General features: G+C 41.4%; 1 protein-coding gene across 2 annotated transcripts in view; it reads right to left on the bottom strand.

Annotated features, from left to right (window-relative positions):
- The window catches only part of efna5b (ephrin-A5b), a 75,458-nt gene extending 56,641 nt beyond the window's left edge, over positions 1-18,817 (bottom strand). For both annotated transcript variants that reach the window (XM_037258447.1, XM_037258448.1), the window contains exon 1: positions 18,012-18,817. In XM_037258447.1, coding sequence (XP_037114342.1) covers positions 18,012-18,136 — 125 coding nt within the window. In that variant the 5' untranslated portion in view covers positions 18,137-18,817. The remainder of the gene's footprint in view (positions 1-18,011) is intronic.
- Between the last annotated feature and the right edge of the window lie 1,260 nt (positions 18,818-20,077).

Here is a 20,077-nt window from a genome sequence, read left to right as displayed (position 1 = left end):
CAAGGGAATTTTGAGATGCGGCTCAAACGTAAACATGAAAATTCAACGTGAATATTGCCTTCGATCTTGACGCTACACGAAGACTTCCATTTCCAACTAAGTGGCTGTTTGAATTGAATGCATATATCCTTTTGTGTTTGTCTTATAACACTGTCGTCTTCAAAACAACAAGACCAAAACAGGATGCGGCCTTTCTACTTATGCGGGAGGTAGCAAATAATTTTGGTGGTTCTTGGAGGTATTCCGCACACCTTTCCAGACTTAAGATTTCCTGGGTGACTTTTCTTAGGAGTCAAATTAGTGAAATACATTTTGTCATGAAATTGCTGCCATATCTAATCTGTCACTAAATGAGGAACAGAGCTTCACATTTAAATTAGCCTGAAAGAGCAGGTGAGCGCTGAAGGAAACCTTTTTTTTTGCAGACAATCCGTCCATGTCTGTAAAGCTGTATGCTGTTGCTGCTGTGACAGCTGCAACTTGAGCAAAATCCAACATTAGCCCGATTAACTGACGAGACTTGGGTCTTCGCATGTTCCCCACACATTTGAGCTGCCACTCTCATCAAACATGGATGTACCACCTCTCCAAAAAACAAAAACATTTTATATTGATTATAATTAGACATAATCTTTCGGTGTCATCTTTAAAAAAAGAAAAAAAGAAAAGCTGGACTCTCATAGCAACCTCTGAGCAAGCCTCGGCATTGACAATGAGAACATTCCCAGCCTCATTACAAGCCATCTCAAGGATGAAGAGGCAAAGAGGGGGACGAGGGCCACCGTAAATGCATTTTCAATCTCTTAACTTTCTCACCTTGCTGCATTACATCTTTGCTGTGATGAGAGCGAGCTCGCCTGTACACGTAAACTGATTAAATTCACAAAGGGTGACGGCCCAGGTTAGATTGGATAGACATTTTTTTTTTGTTAAAGGGGTGGCGGGAAGTTGCATGGGGACATAAGGAGAAAGTGACAAACAATAAAAAGAACGAGAGAAGGCTGGTTTATAACTTGGGATTGGAACACTATTTTGCTAATGATAAAATGACACATTCATCTATTTTGTATAGCGCTCATCATCAATAAGATTGCAAGTGAGCATCGCTAGCTATCCAAAGTCGTCAGCACTTGGTTCATTAAAGCAAAATTTGGCTCACATCTTGAAACGGTGCCACGACTTTTAATCAAAACAAACAGATCGGAGCAGTGAGTCGTGGGCCGGCCCAAACTGATGACATCACGTGTTGTTATGAATGACGATTGATTGATAGGTCCAATGACACCGTAGCGTGAAAGATAATGACACGATACATCACAATATTGATATTTGTCCTACACTTTATTTATGTATCGCTGACTCCAAGTGTAGAACGAGGGGCTGTGCTTGTATTTTATCCCAGCATACATGCAGATACTGTATCGATTCTTGCTGTGAGGGCTCAGCAACTGTGGAGGGGTATTAAATAAAAGAAAAAGGAGCGGCCGGGGGGACAAGAAGATCTATTTTCTTTAGAAAGAGAAGAAAGGAGGGATAGAAAAAAAGAGGACTAAAATTGAGGAGTGTTGCCAGTCCGTTCACGGTATATCTTCTTTCTCCCCAAAGCACACAGCCGCCGCTGCCGCCTTTTGTTGCCGGATGCCCCGGTCAGCACATTCTGCCTCTTGGTCTGCGGAACCTTCACCTTGCCTTCTGTTGTCGATATTTGTAGCACGACTACTAAGGCTGGTGGAAAGGCACGCTTGGATACACAAGCAGGTTGGCCAAATGCAGTCTGCATGTAGCATTCAGGACATTGCGTGCCAAGAATCTTCCAGAGATCTTTGTGGAGTTCACCACATGACCTCGCCTACATTGGCGGCGCACGCCAGACATCGACCACTTATCCTACTCACTCCGACCCGAAGCCCATCAACAGAACAAGACCGGGCAAGCGTGAGAAAAAGGGCAGCGGGCGATAGACACGAAAGGCGTCACGAAATGAAGAAAGGGAGCCCCTCGGAACGACAAGCACACAGACGTCTGAGTGTGGTTAAACTGCTGGCATTCCGCGCACGGCCAGAGGCAGCTGTTCTTAAGAGAGACGCCGTGGCTGGGCTGGATGGAAAGAATCTTCTCGGTGTGAGAAGATGGCGATTTCACCTGCTGATATTTTCAAAATAGCACAAACGTCTCTCATGACAAGAGTACAAATGATGCACACGGGGTGCGCGTGCAATAAAATCTCTACTAATGATGCTTTAAAGGCATAATTCAGCCGTGCAATATCCACCATCCTTAGGGTTGCTAAAATAATAAGAAAATTACATCTTCATGCCTGTGGGTGGGTTTGGATAACCTTTACATCGGCGGTGAGCGCTGATCTCCTGCTAGTCTGAAACACGTCCCCCTGACCTTCCAATTAAAGCTCAGTACGGAGGAGAAGCAACACACTAAATCTTCCCCAGGCTGCTGGTTTGGACACTGGTGTAAAACAGCCTGCAATAAAATCATTACGAGACGGTAAAACACTGGAAAAAATTCCAATTAAAGAGGCCAAACACTGGGGGTAAACAAAGGCAGAAGGAGGGGGATTATTTGGACTCCAGATATGTGTGAGTATTTGCATAAAAAGGTAGAAAGAAAGAATATGCAATCGAGTGGGATGGTCAATGTCAAGAATAGCAGGCGCTTTCAAAAAACTACACAGAAACAAAAATACATTCTAAAGATGTTTTTCAAATGGAGACGTTCATTAACTCAGACACAGCACACTTTAAAAAAAAAAAAATCTGAGCTGCTCATTTGAGTTTTGCGATGACATTTATTTAACGCAGCCTAGACTTAAAATTACGCATAAATAACACTTGTTCAGATAATTGTAGCACCCAAAAAAACAGTTTATCCTTAATCATCCATCAGATGGTGCCGGTTAAACTAAATGGCATCTACAGGCTTGTGCAATGGCATTTCTTGATTAAACTCTCGCCAGCTAATTGCACTAAATTAGCCTTAAATGTGAGGGTTCATTACAGTACAGAAAATAAGCACATTTGGGATGCACATAGCTTGTCTATGTTAACGCGCCGCTGATGTATAGCTCCGTTTAAATATGCAAAAACAAGTAAAGCAATTAAATGCAGTTGGCTCATCTCGCCCCTGTTTAATGTAATTAGCGGCGCAGTAATACGCTATTATGTCATATTGATGGAGGGTCGTTGTTGTAATGAGCCGAGGTTTGGTCACCACGCAAAAGGTCACGTGGTCTCTTCCGATTAGAATCGGACTGGGATTAATGTTAAAACTGCAAAGTGCAGGCCCGCTTGTGACGTAGGAGGAGGATTTCCTCGATTAACTTTTGCCGTGAGACGCAATCCATACCAGCCGGCACTGATAGCAGGCCGGGGGGTTGGCATGCGGCGCATCGCTGTAAATAAATTGGCATAGGAGCTCAACTAAGCGTTGTCGCACACGCCAAATGGCGGATGAGCAAAATTGTATTTCACAGAAGGCTGCTTGCATTGTTTCCAAGCAGCCATGTTGACTTGGCTGCTCCAGTTAATTAAAATTATTTTGAAAACTTAATTAGCCCTTCTTTTACAAACAACAAATAAAATCAACGCATTAAAGGTCTGTACAGAGTTGAATGCAGATCCTAAACAAAAAAAAAAAAAAGCTAAAAACATCTATTGAGGAGCTTGTGAGGGAAAACAACTCAATGCGGCATTTAGCCCGCAGGAAGAGAACAATAGCACAAATCAATGGTAACCTTGTAAAATGCCGCAAATTTGAAAAAAAAAAGGAGAGCTTAATTAGAAAAGAATGGGTAAATCTGAGATTAATAGGAGCGCTATCGCTCATTGATCCCCGTTTAATACTTTTAAATGCGTGTATTTGGAAGGAGTTTGGTGCAATCTTCTGTCTACATCTTTATGGGGCAGCGCCACTAGGTGTATAGGCCTTAAGTGCACTCGTAAATTGCTTTTATGACTTGGTGAGACGTATCGCCGTTAATGTTTCCATTCGCCGGCTTCATGGTCATATTGGAGCAACTCTGGTAAAATGTACTTTCAAATACAAAGAGTGCCATTACTAGATCTAGATCTAGATATAGATAGATAGATATATACATATTTATTTTTTATTTATTTTATATTTAATTTAAAATAATAATTATTTATTTAATTTAAGTTGAAACAAATTAGTTGGCAAAACAAAGAAATCTTGTTTGATTGTTAAAAATGTAGGAAACCAAATTTTCAAATATTGTGTTGAATTGCCCAACATAAATTTTCATCAAAATTTGTTGCTTTAAAATTTTGAGGGAACATCTTTTATTTTTTACAGTGTATGGATGTTTATCAGTGTATCAAAAATACAAATTAAAATACAAATAAAAAATAAAATACAATACAATAAATACATAATATTTAATTATAGATTGATAGGCAAACCATCCTCATTGAACTGAATTGGAAATGTTAATATTTTTCTGCACTTAAGTCACAAATCTCAACAGAATCATCCACAAATTTTAAGCCCAGGGCTTTTTAAACAGACATGATGTGACCTTTCCTGAGATTAGTGACGCAAAACCGGATTTAATCATCAAAATCAGGAGACAATCATAAAAGGTCCATAACGTGATACCCTTGTTCTTTGTCTGGGAGCATTATGGTGCCACACACTCCCTGTATTGTCCAACACATGTACTTCCACAGCTCTATAAAAGACAGGAGGCATTCAGAGTTGTGTTCTACTTGTCTGTGACCCGCGCCATCCGATCCCCGCATCAAAGCGGGCCACTTTGCCAAACATGATCCTCGGCCGTTGTGCGTTAGTTTGGTTTCGAGAAGCGGATTAAACGGTTCCCACCGACGCCGCGATGTAGTGGACGCTATCTCGGGTTTCATTTCGCACTACCGGTGCTGTGGCGTTATTAGAAGCTAAAAGGCTTTGTTAGGGAACACAAAAGGGAGAGCTCAGCGGCAGTTAGTCAGGCTTTGTCGAGGGTCAGAGAGGTGTTAAATAGACGACACCTGGGGCCGTGTTAACAGCTTCACCTGAGACGTTCACGCAAGGAGGGCCCATTTAAATAACTTGTAATAGGTTTAAGATCAACAACGTATTTACAAAAGCGTGAAAATTGGACACAGAGAGGAACTTAAATTGTAACAACAAAAAAATCAAATAACCTGCAGCAGCAGACATTTAACACAATGTCTAAGAAGAAATTTAATCAGGTAATTAAATTCAGTCATTATATCAAGTCATTTTCTAAATATTGCTTTTAATGGAATTGGAGTATTTTTACTAGTAATATTTTAGAACGCATTTACAAAATAATTCGGCTGTATTTGAATGTACATACTTGCAAATATGTTTCAATACACTTGTAGGCTCAATGCAAAAAACTTTTTCCCATCATGCCACCGCGTATGGACTCGAAGTTTGATCGACTCTTCAAGCCCCTTGAACACCAAACACATGAAACATTTACAAACCTTACTTTGTGTACCAAGCTTTGACTGAGGCATCCAAACTTTCCGAATAAGGAGGATGGCGTTCCTTGCCGACCCTTCGATGGGTCGTTTCATTGATTAAGTGACATCTCATAAGTCTTTTGCCAATATCGTCCATTATTATGGAAAAAGAATATTAACCTTGAAAGAACATTTTAAAAGTCAAAGAGGTGTATGTGGTCCTGTCACGTTATTTAAGAGGTCAACTCGCCCAATTTATCCTTACTTAGCCTCTCTTTACTTTGGCGTACAAGGGCAATAAGTGCGCTTCCTCCAAGGTTGCTCTTTATTGATGCCACTCACCTGCACAAGCCAGCAAGTAAAAAGCCGCGAAAAGACTCGCTGGAGGGCCAGCACTCCATTGTGTGTCTACCGTACAGATAAAACGACAAACTTTTCCAATCACCGTGAAATTCAGCAGGCTTAAATGTTATTTTCGCACACAGCTGCGTCCTATACAGCCACTTTTGGGGGCAAAACGGAGCGCATTCTAGGCCGGCTCAGCGTCAGGCCTCGTTACTCTGGATCCCCGTCTCCCTGCCACCTCTTTCATCCCCATCTTATCCCCTTTTTATCCCCCTCTCCTCGCCCCCCTTTGCTCGTCTGGCTGGTCTACAAACGCTAAAGCCCCGCAAAGGCCGACACAGGCTCAGTGTTAAAAAGTCCTATAGGGGCCCGCCGCCGCCGCCGCCGCCGCCGCCGCCGCCGCCCCTCTTCCCTTCTTGTGCTGCCTGACTAGACTTTCGCTTCGTATTACTTCTGCTATTCTAACTTTTCCACTCCTGAGCACTATCAATTATGCACTAAAATAACAGAGGGGCCCGGCTCGGAGGCAGGACATAAAGGCCGATTATGAATTGAATAATTCAACCGCCTCCGTGCCATGTTCTTCCATCTAGTGATACAGCAAAGATGGCTTCCCCCAGAAAATGTATACACGAGTATCCCAAGTTTAATGTGCAGAATTGCTCTCTCTCGCTCTCTCTCTCGCTGTATCCTAAAGGCAAGAAAATGTGAGAAGAGTGACAAACTTGATTTATTATGCTTTTGCAGACCTGGTGAATGAATCCTGTCAATTTGTTTCCACTTTGAAAATCTCCTGGCTTGTTGTTTACGTCTTAAGTCGACAAGTGAGATCAACAAACTCAGTCGCCCTAATGTTCCAAACACGTCTACCTGGTCTTCATTCTCCGCCAATAGCGTGCAAAGGCTTGGGCCAACTCAGACACCACAGACACAAATGAATATTTCATCAGGCCGCTACAAGACAAACAATCCGTCTGTAATCCAATACAACAAATAGGATGCATCTCTTCTCCCAGGGGCTAATAACAACATCAGCCCTGCGCCTCATTAAGAATACGATGGCTGAAACATCTGCAAATTGTCTTTTTTTTTTTTTGAGGTACACATGACCGAAAAGCTGGTTTGCATTTTGTGTTTGTGAGTAGAGCAGGAAGCACTTGGGAAAAATAAAAACATTGAGGAGGTAAATAAATCATATTATCAATGGTCATTAAAAGACAAAAATATTTGCAAGTGGAACAAGAAAACAAATGAAATAGAAAAAAAAGTTGTTTGTCTAGCTTATAGTTTATTCAAGCAAGACAAAAAAATAAACTTTCCTCAATCGTATATTTTTATTTCTAACTGCAAAATACATGCTTTTTAATGACATATATATTTTTATATTTACATATGGCCTGAATTGCTATTTAATATTTTTTTTCTTTTTTTAATGTGATATTCCTTCAGGCTCACATTTAATTTCTCCAGAGTTGGCCCAAGGTCAAACCTTTAACAGCCACAAAACAGCTGGGCCACAAACGGTCACTTGGGGGGGAAAAAAAGAAAGAAACAAAAATCCCCAGCAATCCTTCGTATTTGTGCTTCCGTTTGCCTTGCCGCGCTATAATCCCGACTGGAATGTTGGACAGCCTCAAAGAACTGAACAGCAGGTGAAACGAAACTCTCAAGAGACTCCTGTTGTACTGGAAGTAGTTCTGCTGTACTCTTGTGGAGGAAAAGTTATTATGTTTTACTCAAAATGTCTGGCGAAAATCGAAAAAATAATGGGTATATGAGGATTGGCTTAAAATGGATTAAAATATAGTACATTCCTAATTTCCACTTCTCGTGCCTGGCTTTAATTCGTTGAGCACATATGTCAAGTGGCTTTACTTGAAGTAATTCTGGATTGGAACAAACATGATTTAGAAAGAAATAATAAAGTGGGTGAGGGGGGTAAATGGGTGCATAACAGCAGGTAGTCAGCATGTGTGCTAAGAAGCTGGCTGCAGCCACAACATTGAGGCTTGGTAGTGGTCATGCTGGGTCACATCAGCAGGACCACCAGAGCCGATGACAAGGACAGTCAAGTTAAGGAGCTATTAATCCTTCAGGCCGGAGCGTAGACAATATGGCATGAGAAGCAAAAGAGCGGGAGGAAACCAAATGGCCTATATTCCATGGCTCCGCGACGGGATCGAGACTTAAAAGCTGAGGAGCAGCGGGAAGACGGGATCAGACCAAAAAGAGCGATGGAAAATATCCGATACAACGTTACTCATAACCACAATTATGAAAAATTATGGAAAATTATTATGGAAAAATGCATCTGATTGCTTTCAGGAAAAGTTTATACTATGAAAATTAGGTTGCAAAAAATAACTACAACATTTTAAAAATTATATGGTTTGCAACTTTATGTTCTTGTTCTTTTCTAAAAAAAAAAAAAAATTCTAAATACTTTTGTTGCTCTATATTTGGGTTACAAATTTGGCTCCGGCCTTCCTGTGTGCAGTTTACATGTTCCCCCCGTGCCTGCGTCTGTTTTTGAACCCTGACCCAAAAACAACATTGGCGACCTGCGCACACGCTTGCAAACCTTTGCCACTCAGTGAGATACGGGTTTAAGACTGCCCAATGGCAAGATTAAAAACGAGCAACTTTGGAGTGTGGAAGAGCGTTAGGGGGTGAAGCACTCACCAAGGACGTAGCCATGGGCAGCACTCATCACATCTGTTCAGGTGGAGGGTGTAGGCCACTTTAGGGACTCCCCTTAAGTCTCACTTATCTCATTAGACCCTAAAAACTGATAAATCTGAATGCCAGCAGAGGCCAGCGAGAGACATTCAGAAGAAAGGAGGGAAGGAGGTAAAGAAGAACGAGGAGGGGGGGGGGGGTTCAGAGGAAGGCTTTTTTTGTGGGTGTCTCAGGACAATGAGCTGATGGCTTTTTAAGCCTCTCAGTGGCTCGGGGTTAATACCCCTGGCTGCAGTCATGGGATAGGGCAAAGTTCAAAGGCTGCTGCTCTTTCCAGCTTGATGCTCACTGACTCACAGCGAGAAAATAAACAAGCGGGAAAAGAAAAACAAAAAGCGCGTCTATTGCAACTTGAACACATCACTGAAGAAATAATGAAGCGCGGCTCCTGAAACATACCAGCGTGTGTGTGTGTGTGGGGGGGTGAAGTGTGCTTGCGGTTGTTGGTTTGTGTTCATCGGGGTGTCATATTTAGTTATGCAGGGTTGATATTCAGACCAGGCTGAGATGAGAGGAGAGGGTGGAAATGGGATTCATCACACATTCCGGGGATCAGCCGTTTTCCCTCTAGGGTGAAAGAAAAAAATCTTCTACACAAGAAAACCATCTGCTGTACATAAACAATAAATGACGGTTACACACACAGCTGACACACAACTTTGTGAAACGGCAAAACTATAAAAGGGCGTGTGAAAAATTGGGTCAAAAATAGTATGATTAATAAAAGGAGGTGTGTTTACGCTGCTTTCTGAAAGCAGACTTTGAATGGTCCATTTTATCATTCCACTGTATTTTACACACTAACCTATTGGACACCTTGGCGGATTCAAACAGACCCAAACAACATTGGGAAATGTTCCGACATATGACCAAAATGACAATATAATGTAAAAAAACGCAGTCAAAAGACAAATGGAGAGACAATCCCGATGAGCTGCACAGTGTTTGAATTACAACCAGGCTTAATTAGGCGCATTATTCATCACGATGACTGTAACAAGTCCGTTTATGACCTTCACTTGCACAGACACTTTTGAGGACAAAAACAGTTGGCTATTATTGTGCCAGTCAGTCTCGTCAGATGATATATATAAATATATAGTGCTTTGGCGCTAAGCCATCCATTAGGGCGCTACATTACACACGCTGTGATATATGCGATTTAGAGGCAACCGCAAGGGCACAATGCAATATGTCACAGTGGCTGCAAAGCAAGAAGCAACTATCGTACCACGGCACCATCTCCACTGATCCCCCCCCCACCACCAATGAAATAAGGCATGTGTGAAGGAAACAAAGCGAGGGGTCCGAACCTGAGGAGGCTTAATCCCGTCTCTGCAGAAAATAACCCCAGGGTCACCGACCACAAAGACGACACCTCCGCTGGGTGAGGAACCCGAGTCTCCTCCCCTGAAGGACTGCCACAAACTCCTCCAACCTCTGTCGGCACGAGGGAGACAGCCAGAGACATGCATCTTTAAATCTTGCCAAGGACAGACAAGGATGGAAACGGAGGGAGGATGGATACGGCTGGTTGCAAATGAGGGAACCTGCCAGCCCCCCACCCCAACCCTCCTCCATTCAAGCTGGCCTCCTCAACCCCAGCTACTACAAGCATCTCCCCCTCATGTCTGCCGTTGACTCTACTCCTGTCCTGCCGTCTATTTTCTTTCCTCCTCCTCCAGTAAGCTTACGACAACGCCGGCTCTCGGTTTCTCTTAACCATTCACTCGGTTCTACCTCGCTCCCCTGCCTTCGCTCTCTTTTTCAGCCTCTATTTAAAGTGCATGCATTACTTTCAGTCCATGTAAAGTGGACAGGGAGAGCGGAACAATGGCCGCCTTTCAGCGGAACGGCCCAGCTTTGGAGATGGAGGTGGTGGGGGCGATGTTGGCTGCTTGTCGTTTTCTCAACTCAAGCAGGCGAAGGAAGCAAGCTTATTATTGGCCTGCAAGAATTTTGGAGGTTTTCTACAAAAAAGAATGCATTGACATTCGTTCGGCCGTATGGAGCTGCCAATACGGAGTAAACAGTTTTGACGGGCAAATGTTGAATTTTCTTTTCCAATAATGCTACGGGAGTGTCGACACGGGCATACTAAAAGAATCTTAAAAATTACAAACTAACAATGTTTACTTAATTTTCTAGCATATGGTTATTATGAACCATAAATTATACACATGAAATAAATTCATGTGATTTGCACAATTTTGCAAGACCACATTTTTTTGACTGTTTATTTTGACAACAATAATTTGCTTGGTTACGATTTTGTTTTGTCCATTTCTTGGCAGGCAAAGTTCTAATGACAAGATACTCATTTTTTTTAAATGTTATCTTCAGGCAACTAAAAAGTCCCAATGTGAGAAACGGCAAAGAGTCTGTTCCACTTCTAAAAGAACCACATAAAAGCGTGTCGGCTGACTGTTTCCCAGCCGGTCAAGACGAATAAGCACACGAATCATTTACAACCCGGCTGAAACCCATCAATTAAGTCTTTATTCACGAGCTGGAGATGTGTTCCCTTCTGGGATCTATTCTCCACACTGTGGTCCAGCTAGAAAAACATCCAGTCACTACTCCCCCGCAGACCCTCGAGTTAAATAAGGAAAATGCGGCAGAAAGGTCCGAACGCAGCCAACCATGACCGGAATTATCTGTGGAAAATAAGTCTGGTCTTAAAAATAAAAAAAAATGTCAATCTCACTTGCTGCCCTCACATTTTCCAGCTGGATGGTGACAGAAAGTAAAGAAAATAAATAAATAAATAAAATAAAATTGGAATCCATTAGTCCTCTTGGCCTTTACGAGCGGGCGTGGTTCCTGTAAAGCTAGTGGAAGTCAGACAGTAAATGTATTTAACAAGGTCAAATCACCCATAGCAGAATGTGCTGGTTAAAATCAGCAAATGGATTTAAACGTGTGCTCATGGGGGGGGGGGGGGGGGGGGGGGTGGGGGGTTAAGAGCAGAGGTCCTTCAGAAGCTCACTCAGCAGCACCGCTCTCTGGTCAGGGGTGATAGCTCAACCAAGCGTTACTGCTGGAACAGCTGCTCCTGGGCCACCATCTTACAGAGCAGAGGAGCCCAAGCAAGGATACGCTAGCGCCATTTTCCCGTCTCTTAAGAAAGGAGTGAACGAGGAAGAGAAGATTCCGGGAATGCTGTTTTGGTTCTTATCAGAACTGGCAGCAACTTTCTTTAAGAAAAACAATCTGGATGAAGTTTGACCAAATTACACTCACTTTTAAGTCTCCTATCCATATTTAGGCAAGTCTGCTTTGATAATATTGACGGAAACATTCAAATCCACTTGAGAGCAAAAAAAAAAAAAACACTTGAGGTGACTTGACCCAACTTAAAAAACTGCAAAGTAACTGCAAAGCACTTTGCACATCATTGATATTTTAAAAGCAACACAAGCCAGACAGCCATTGCAAAAGAGGCAAGGAACTTCACAAAGTGACTCGTAGCCAAAGTAAATTGTTGGGGGAAAAAATAAAATACGGTATCTTTCGTTGGACATTAAACTGCTGCTGCATAAGCCGGTTAATTCCAAGCAATGCTTCCAAGTTCTTTACAAAAGGGTTGAATACAAGACAGATTGTTCCACTGATAGCAGTGTTTCAGCACTCCATCTGACCTTGGAGCGATTACTGTGAAAACAAAAACCGGGGCATTAAGAACTTGGCCCCAGTCAAGGGAGGAGGGAATGTGAAAGTGAAATGAGCTTGACTTCCATTAAACGCCGTCCATATTTTTCAATTTAATATGACATCTCACTCCAGTGAAAAGGGCTCATAAAACGGAGAAATTTGGCCATGTTTTGGTATGGAGACAGCAGTCACATTAGATACACTTGGACCATCGACCGAGAACTGGTACAAGAATTCTTCCCGTACAAACATAACTCCAATGACAGTCAGTAAAGCAGACAGATTTTTAGGGCCAAAACATTGAATTTTACTCCTTCCAATATTCACCTCCTGTATTCAGACAGATCAACATTCACTAAGGAAGTGAGGTGAAAATAAATAAATATCAAAATATGAATATGATTTTATTTGGATCTCCACCAAAATTATATATATATATTTTCAGAGCAGCATATATATATATATATATATGCTGCTCTGAAAATTTTAATGCAACTCATTAAAAGGCTTAATTTAGGTCGTCAAATTGTAAGATGCCTTTACCCGACCAGAGTTACATCTCCCCGTCCCGCGTCTGACCAACAAAATTTCTTCAGTGTGCAGTGTAGCAGCTCCTCGAGGGTCACGGCCAAAAAGTCCTCGCTCTCCACCGCTGCCACACGCCGAAAGAGCAGCTGCTCTGCCAAGCACATGGACTCCGCATTGACTGCTGCCTGCCGGCCTCATTTTCTTGTTTAATAGGAAAAAAAATCTAATCTAAATGGAAAGTGCATTTACAGGTCTGTTGAGAAAATACAATGTGACATCTAAACCTTGACTAAACCAAGAAAAAAAAACAATTTCTCATTTAAATCATCCCTGCTCGCAAACATTGTTTTTGTTTTTCTGCCTTCTCCTCCTGCTCACTCTCTGCGTCGCTTCCACTTTTGGACCTGGCAGCTTAAGCCAGAGCTGGTGGCTGCCGGTCCCGTAGGCAAAAAAAAGACTACGGAGCAGAGGGTCATTATTGAGAACTAATCAGTCCTCAGACAGAGGAAGAGAGCGCTGAGGAGAGAGTTTAAAAAAAAAAACTGCAATAAAGGACTGGATAGAGCTACATATTACATTTATGAGGTATTATGGTCAAAACCTCACTTATTCATGCAATCAAAGTTGACGTCAACTTGATTTTTTTAAAGGAATACTTTCCAATAGAGTCAGGAAGAAAGCATGACATTTCTGGTGCAAATTCATTTTCCAGACATTTTAGTCCTTGAAAGGTTTTCAGAGTTTGTAATGTCGCCACCTGGCGCTTGGCCATCTTCAACGTGCTCCGTTTTTCAACAATTTGCATTAAATTACTGACTTGGTACGTTGAATCATTTTAAGAACTTCTGGTAGTGTTGTATTGATAATTGTTTTTTTTTTATTTCCATTAAAAAAGCCTCTTAGCAAATTGCGCAAATTAAAAAAAAAAAAATTCCGTGCAAAACAACTGTCACTTTTGCAGTTTGTAATACACATTGGGACGACTTCGTTCCAAGCGATCTTCCACATACTCTATTGTTGGACCTTCTCAGGTGAAAGCCATGGCGATTTGAATTTCCGATACCCTCAAGGGCTTTGTGTCTCTAAACATATTTGGGAAGGTGATTTAAAAATATTTCTTTACTTTTTTCCTAGCACATCAATATATTTTTTAGATATTATTTTTGCTTGCGCAATATGAATGTACCATGCTGAGTAAATTATTCATAAAAAAGTTCATAAAAAAAGTTAATAAAAAATCTACCTGCTGCTGAACCTAATCGTTAATTCATGAATATAGTATTAGTATACTACACTTTATATTATTGCGAATATTGTGAGAATCGGATGTGCTCAAGAAATAACAGACTGGGAATCAGTGCAAAAAAAATCTATAAAATTGCCGATTAAAATTTTTCGTAAAACTTTGTTGACCAGTGTTATTCTTTTTTTTTTTACGTTAGAAGGCTGGGTGACTGAGAAATGTGTTTTTCTACATTGATAAATTTATTTTTAAAAGATTTTTTTTTAATGACAACAAAAGTTTAACATGAAATGTTTTACAATAATATGTAAAGTACATACAATGCACTGCCATTGCTTCTAAAAGTGTGAATCGTCAAGAGAATTTATATTTACCAATTAATCGATTCTTGAAATTTGTCCTTAATACATTCCAAAATGTAAAATTTGCACAAGTACATTATTTTTATTTTTCAGATGTAAAGTACTGTTTTAAACGTTTGCTTGAATTCCGATGTATCGTGTTTTTTTCTTTTAATCGAAAAAAAAAAAAACTCAGCGGAGACTCATGATTCCTGCACATTACCGCCACCTTGTGTTTGATCCATCATCCGCACACTCAATGAATTGACATTGACATCACAAAGGAACAATTGTACAAATGTACAATTGTTGGACATTATAAATTCAATGTGTCGAGACGCATAATATACAATACATACTATTAGTAATTTGCACATTACACAATTAAATAAGCTTCCCTAAAGGAGTCTAGTCTATTGGTTAACACTAAGTCATCCGTAACATACAGCGTGAAACTAAAACAAAAACAACAAGCAATCGGCACGGTCAAGAACGCGCTGGCCGACATAAACACCTTCAAGGAGAGTCACAAAGTTCCCGCCTAAAGTCGTGTGACCTCTCAGAGTCATCCTGACCCCAGAGAGCCCACCATTGCGTGCAGATGGAGTCCCAAAATATCTAATTGTATTCATTCATGTTTCAGCGCCGAACAAGGAGATACAGACTGAGAGAGAGGCGGCGAGGGAGGAAAGCTTAGCGGGACATGTCGCAGAAGAAAGGGCACTAGTCTGTCCTCTCATTAGAATAAATACTCACAAGCAAAGGCAGCCGGCTGAATCGCAGAGGGCAGACGCTGCCCAAGTGAAATGTCCTTTTATTTAGAAGACGTTTCAAGCTGAATGAACCCTGTGAGAGGACGTGTATTAAGACTTCCCCAAACACTTCTTGACTGGCCAGAACGCTAAATGAAGGTAGAAGACAGATCCAGGAGCAGTTCAACGATGAAAGTGAAGTTAGTAAAGTTGTTTTGTTTTGTTCTTGGTCTTTAACGGTGGAATTGAAGATGGATTGAAGCCAAGCAAACAGCCAGGAAATCCCCTCAGCCCCCCGACTAACAAACGCTTGCACTGATGGCGACGAATTTCAAACCCGCGCCAATTTTTTTTCAAGGTTAATGAGAATAAGGTTCCCAAATTGCGGAAACAATATCCCGTCCATGTTGGACTCTAGCAATGTGATTTATTTTATTTTTTTTAAACTTCTACTCCGTCTAGTCTGTTTTTTATTGGTCTTATATTTTATTTGATTGGATTTATCTTTGGAAATATTATTTAATATTCTGTCTGGTGAACATGATTTTTACAGCACTTTCGTTGACCTTTTTTTTTTTAATGTACTTGATAAACAAATTGGATTTAAATTGGATGAGTAGTTCAACTGTGATTGAGCACAGTTTTGATACAGTCTTCTTGACCGTGCAGTGTAAAATGTATTTTACATGGATGTATTTAATGAACGGACATATTTTAAGCCATTACTTTCAATTTTGATAATCCCACTAGAAACATACATTGTGTGACTTCTGCCTGGTAATAAAGTTGGAGGATAATATGACACAAAGACATAATATGTCTAACTTGGCCGTAATAAATCAGAAACCAAAGAAATTTTGGGACACCCAAAACGACTTGGGGTGATTAATTACCTCAAGCCAGTCATTTTCCAGCCGGGAGAATCTGCGGTTTTGCCGGCTGGAAAAATGAATGGCCGCTAAACGGCTTCCTCTCTAGGAGTTAGTCTGAAATGATGTCAGCTTTACACTTTTGAAGTCACCTGCTGTATCATTTAGGACGCCTCGCTTCATTAGATTGCACCTCAGTGGACTCCCGGAGAGACGGGATCACTTTTCCGTGCGCATAGTTGACACTAAAATTGATCGGAATGACTTTAAGAACAAAAAGCGGCAGCAGCTTTCACCAATTATATGTTAGATGTTTGTCAGTGGACTAATAAATAAGCCAAGTCGGGTTTGGGAGCGAACTTGCATGCGGATTGACCGGTATGAGCAAATTTACAAGATTTAAAAAAGAAAAAAAAAAAAAAGTTCCCTTCCTTGAGGCAAGACACAGGATTTGGAAGACCAACAGGGCTCAAAGCCGGGCTTTACTTCACACTGTGCATCAGAAAGAGGCAAAACATGAACCCAGCTTGGTGCAAACTTCTCATATTGCCCTCTTCTCAATGTTAGCGACTTTAACTTCAATTTGGTATTATGAGCTGAAAGTGGGAAAACCTGTCAGCACATCTGGAAAAAATCAAGTTAACAGAGCGTCCAGTCGAGTCAAAACGTTCTCGCTGAAGAAAGGGGAGAAAACAAAATATAGTCCAGTCAAAGGATGTCTATCAACAGCAGGAATCAAGGTCAAAATTATGGTGAGAGAAAAATAAAGTCAATAACGGCAAGTCGACCGCAAGCCGTCGTCAAGCGTGAGGATATCAACGACAAGATCTACACACACCGTTGGTTTTTGTAAACTTGACCGCTAAACTGCTCCAACAAATGACCCTCGTCTTTCCAAACAGAGTGCAAATACAGGAAATGTTTTTGACAATAGTTCCCAAAAATAAGATGTATAAAGGGTACGATGATTTTCTCACTCAACAAATTTTCATTTCCATTCCCCAGTTGTGTGACAAACAACTCAAGTGTTTCGACTTAACACGTCTGAGACAAAGCTGCTCAGTCGGACCCCAGAAAGGGAAACGCCTGACTAATATGTGCAACGTTGCTGCCTCAGTTGAAAAGTAGTCAAGCTGTCTCTTACATAAATGTTAACTTGAGCTTCCAGGCTGCGGATCGGCCGCGAGTCTTACAGATCCTGACTTGGGAAAAATCTGACGGCTGTTTTGTGAAGGAGGGAAAACTGTTTTTGTTCTTGGGCCGTTGTTGAATTTCAGGCGGTAGTATAAATGCGTGCATTAATCCATGACCAGTGTGTCAAAAAAAGGCTAAAATGGTCGAAATAGTTTTGTGTTAAATGGTGTAAAAGTTCTGAGAAAAGTTATGAAAGTTTGCGGTTTCATGTTAGAACTGTAAGAATCAGGTTTGTGGTTTTGTCCTGAGAACTTTTACGCAGTTGAGTAGCCTAACGCATGTCATAAAAAAGCTCTTCAAAAAGTTTTTTGTTTCTTTAAAATTCTCACAATATTTGTTCAAATTGCATTTGAGGGGAAAATACAGAGAAATGTGATGATTTTAGTTTTTTTTATAAAGTTTAACTCGCCACTGAAATGGAAAAAGCAAAAAATGCAATAATAGAACATTTAAATAAAACTCACTTAATTGTTGGTCATTGTTTCAAGACAGAAAAGATAATTTTGCTTTTCTGCTATATATATTTTTTAGATTGTACTCAGCCAATTACTCAGTTTTGTCTCACGTTAAAGTGAGCCAGTAGGTATAACTAGACTTTTTTTTTTTTTTTCCTCCTCTCCAGATTGTCTGTATAAATTAGATTGAGTGTAGTGTTAAGAGGTTCTGATCAGAGCCACATAGCGGCTCCTTTTGGTCCGGTCTGCTCACATGGTTTGAAAATAAAATTACAAAGACTTTAGATGTTCGATTTGTCCACGACACAACCCGCGATGGCCACACCACTGCAGAAAGCTACACAGCCGAAGCCGCCCTGCGCGCGCCACGGGTCAGCGAGACGGAGCGGGGCAAAGCGCCCGGAGGAAGACAGCGAGGTAGTGACTTACTTGGCGTTGGTCCTGTTCCAGAAGACGGCGTAGCGGTCTGCCACCACTTTGGAACTGGGCTCCTGGCTAAAAACACACATCCACAGCACCAGGCAGACGGCGAGGATCATTTCCACTTGCAGCATCACTACGGCAAAAGTTGGCCACGTATTCCTCCTGGTTGGTGTGGCTGCAGGTGAAGCGCTCTCATGCACGACGCTCGCTTGCAACGGGCGCTGCTTGGCTCGGATCGGTCCAATGTGGCGTGTGTCCCTCGGAGCTGGGGATATATGTCCCCCCTCCTCCCCTTCTCGCGTTGGGTCTTCAGGGGTGCGTCAACAAGGTGAATGACGAGGAGCGCACCCTTGGGTGCTTGGGGACAAGTCAGTCACACGCACGCACACACAAAAAGAACTGATGGCCACGTCAGAAAGCCATGTAGTCCACACAACTTTTGTCACTTCGTGCAAGGTAAGGGAGGGGATGAGAGCCTTGACGACCAGATCAATCAATCCAAATGACAAGTGAGCGAGAGAGAAAAAATCACGCTTCCTCCTCTGCTGTGTCTCGGTGTCCGGCTTGAGGAGCTTGAGTCAAGAGGAGACACTTGTTTAGGTGCGCATCCCACCGCCTCCACATAAATGAGCCATCTTGCAAAAAAAAAAAGCCGGGGGAACTAAACCAAATGCGTCGAGTCCCACGCGCGCGACTTCTTCGTCAATGTATCCGGGCGTGTGCGTTTATGGATTCGGATGTGTGTGTGTTGGAGAGCCTTGGGAGAGTGCGCGCAGCGCCCAGCAGCTCTAGACGCCGACTGAGCGAGTGGCTTTGCTTTACTGCGCTGCCATTGGCTCATGTTCCTTGGTCCGCCCATTACCCACTCCCCGACACTCCCCACGCTTCCCCACGCCGACTCCTCAAACCCAACTAAGGTAATTTAATTACGGAGAGGTAAGTACAATGTTTTTTTTTTGTGTGTGGGTTATGTTATTATTGAGGAGGTACTGCCTTTAATAGTAAACAGAAATATGATTAGAAATTATCTGGCAATTAAATACAAACAATTTAAAAAAAGTCAAGACATTAAATTAACCAAAATTATTTAGGAAAAAAAAATAGCTCTTCAATTTGATTTCGTCCGGTTGTTTTTAGCTGACAAAGTGATGCGGCATGGTGGTTTAGTGTCGTGCAGTGATTGCTAACCAGGGTGCCTGGCACACTAGTGCGTGTGCAGACGGCAGAGAGATCAGGGTATCGTGGGAAATGATCAACTTGCACTACATTTGTCTGAAAAATATTATGGATTCATTACAAATTATTAGTTGTTAAGCTGCAGCTCCATATAGTGACAGACAGAACAATTAAATGCTCTTCCATTAGATGGCAGAAGGTACAATAAACGTGTGTATCCATCCACCTGTTGCCTTTCATAGCACGGAATAAGACAGGCTCCCTGCAAGCAGCTATATCAGCTTTGTGCTCAATTTAACAGGACTCGATTTCACACTAAAAAAAAAAAAAAAGTCAAATGGGACTAAACTGTGATGGGATCATCACGATTTCCATATTTTTTGTTTGTTGCTGTTCTATAAAAAAAAATGTTTAATGGGAAATTAGTGTCTTGGCTCAAATTGTACCACAGTTTTACAATTTACGTTTTTTAATGTTTGGATATAATTTTGAGTGAAATTGTGTTGTTTCTCTATTGTTGAATGAATAACATAACATCAGTCAAAACGGTGCATGGTATCTTTGCAATGACTGATATTTTGGACACAGCTCACAAAATGGATATTATTAGATTAAGTCAAATGCAACGTGGAGTTCATTGTAATATTTTCCTAAGCTTATTGAGTTACATGAGTGGAAAAGGAATGTAGTGCATTTGCACACTGAAAACTACAACTACATAGTAAATCTATTTTTATAATATACATCATTGATCATGTCAGTCAAAACTGTCATAATATTCGTAATGACGCAATTTTTAATTCAGCTCTTTATATTGGAGCTCATTAGAAGGCGTACGTTGTGGCCTGCGTGTGTGTGTGTGTGTGTGTGTGTTATCTAGAATTCTGCCAGCCACA

Source organism: Syngnathus acus, chromosome 9 (genome assembly GCF_901709675.1).
Source record: "Syngnathus acus chromosome 9, fSynAcu1.2, whole genome shotgun sequence".
NCBI lineage: Eukaryota > Metazoa > Chordata > Actinopteri > Syngnathiformes > Syngnathidae > Syngnathus > Syngnathus acus.
Note: the sequence above shows the minus strand (reverse complement) of the source record. Positions and strands in the feature narration are given on the sequence as shown.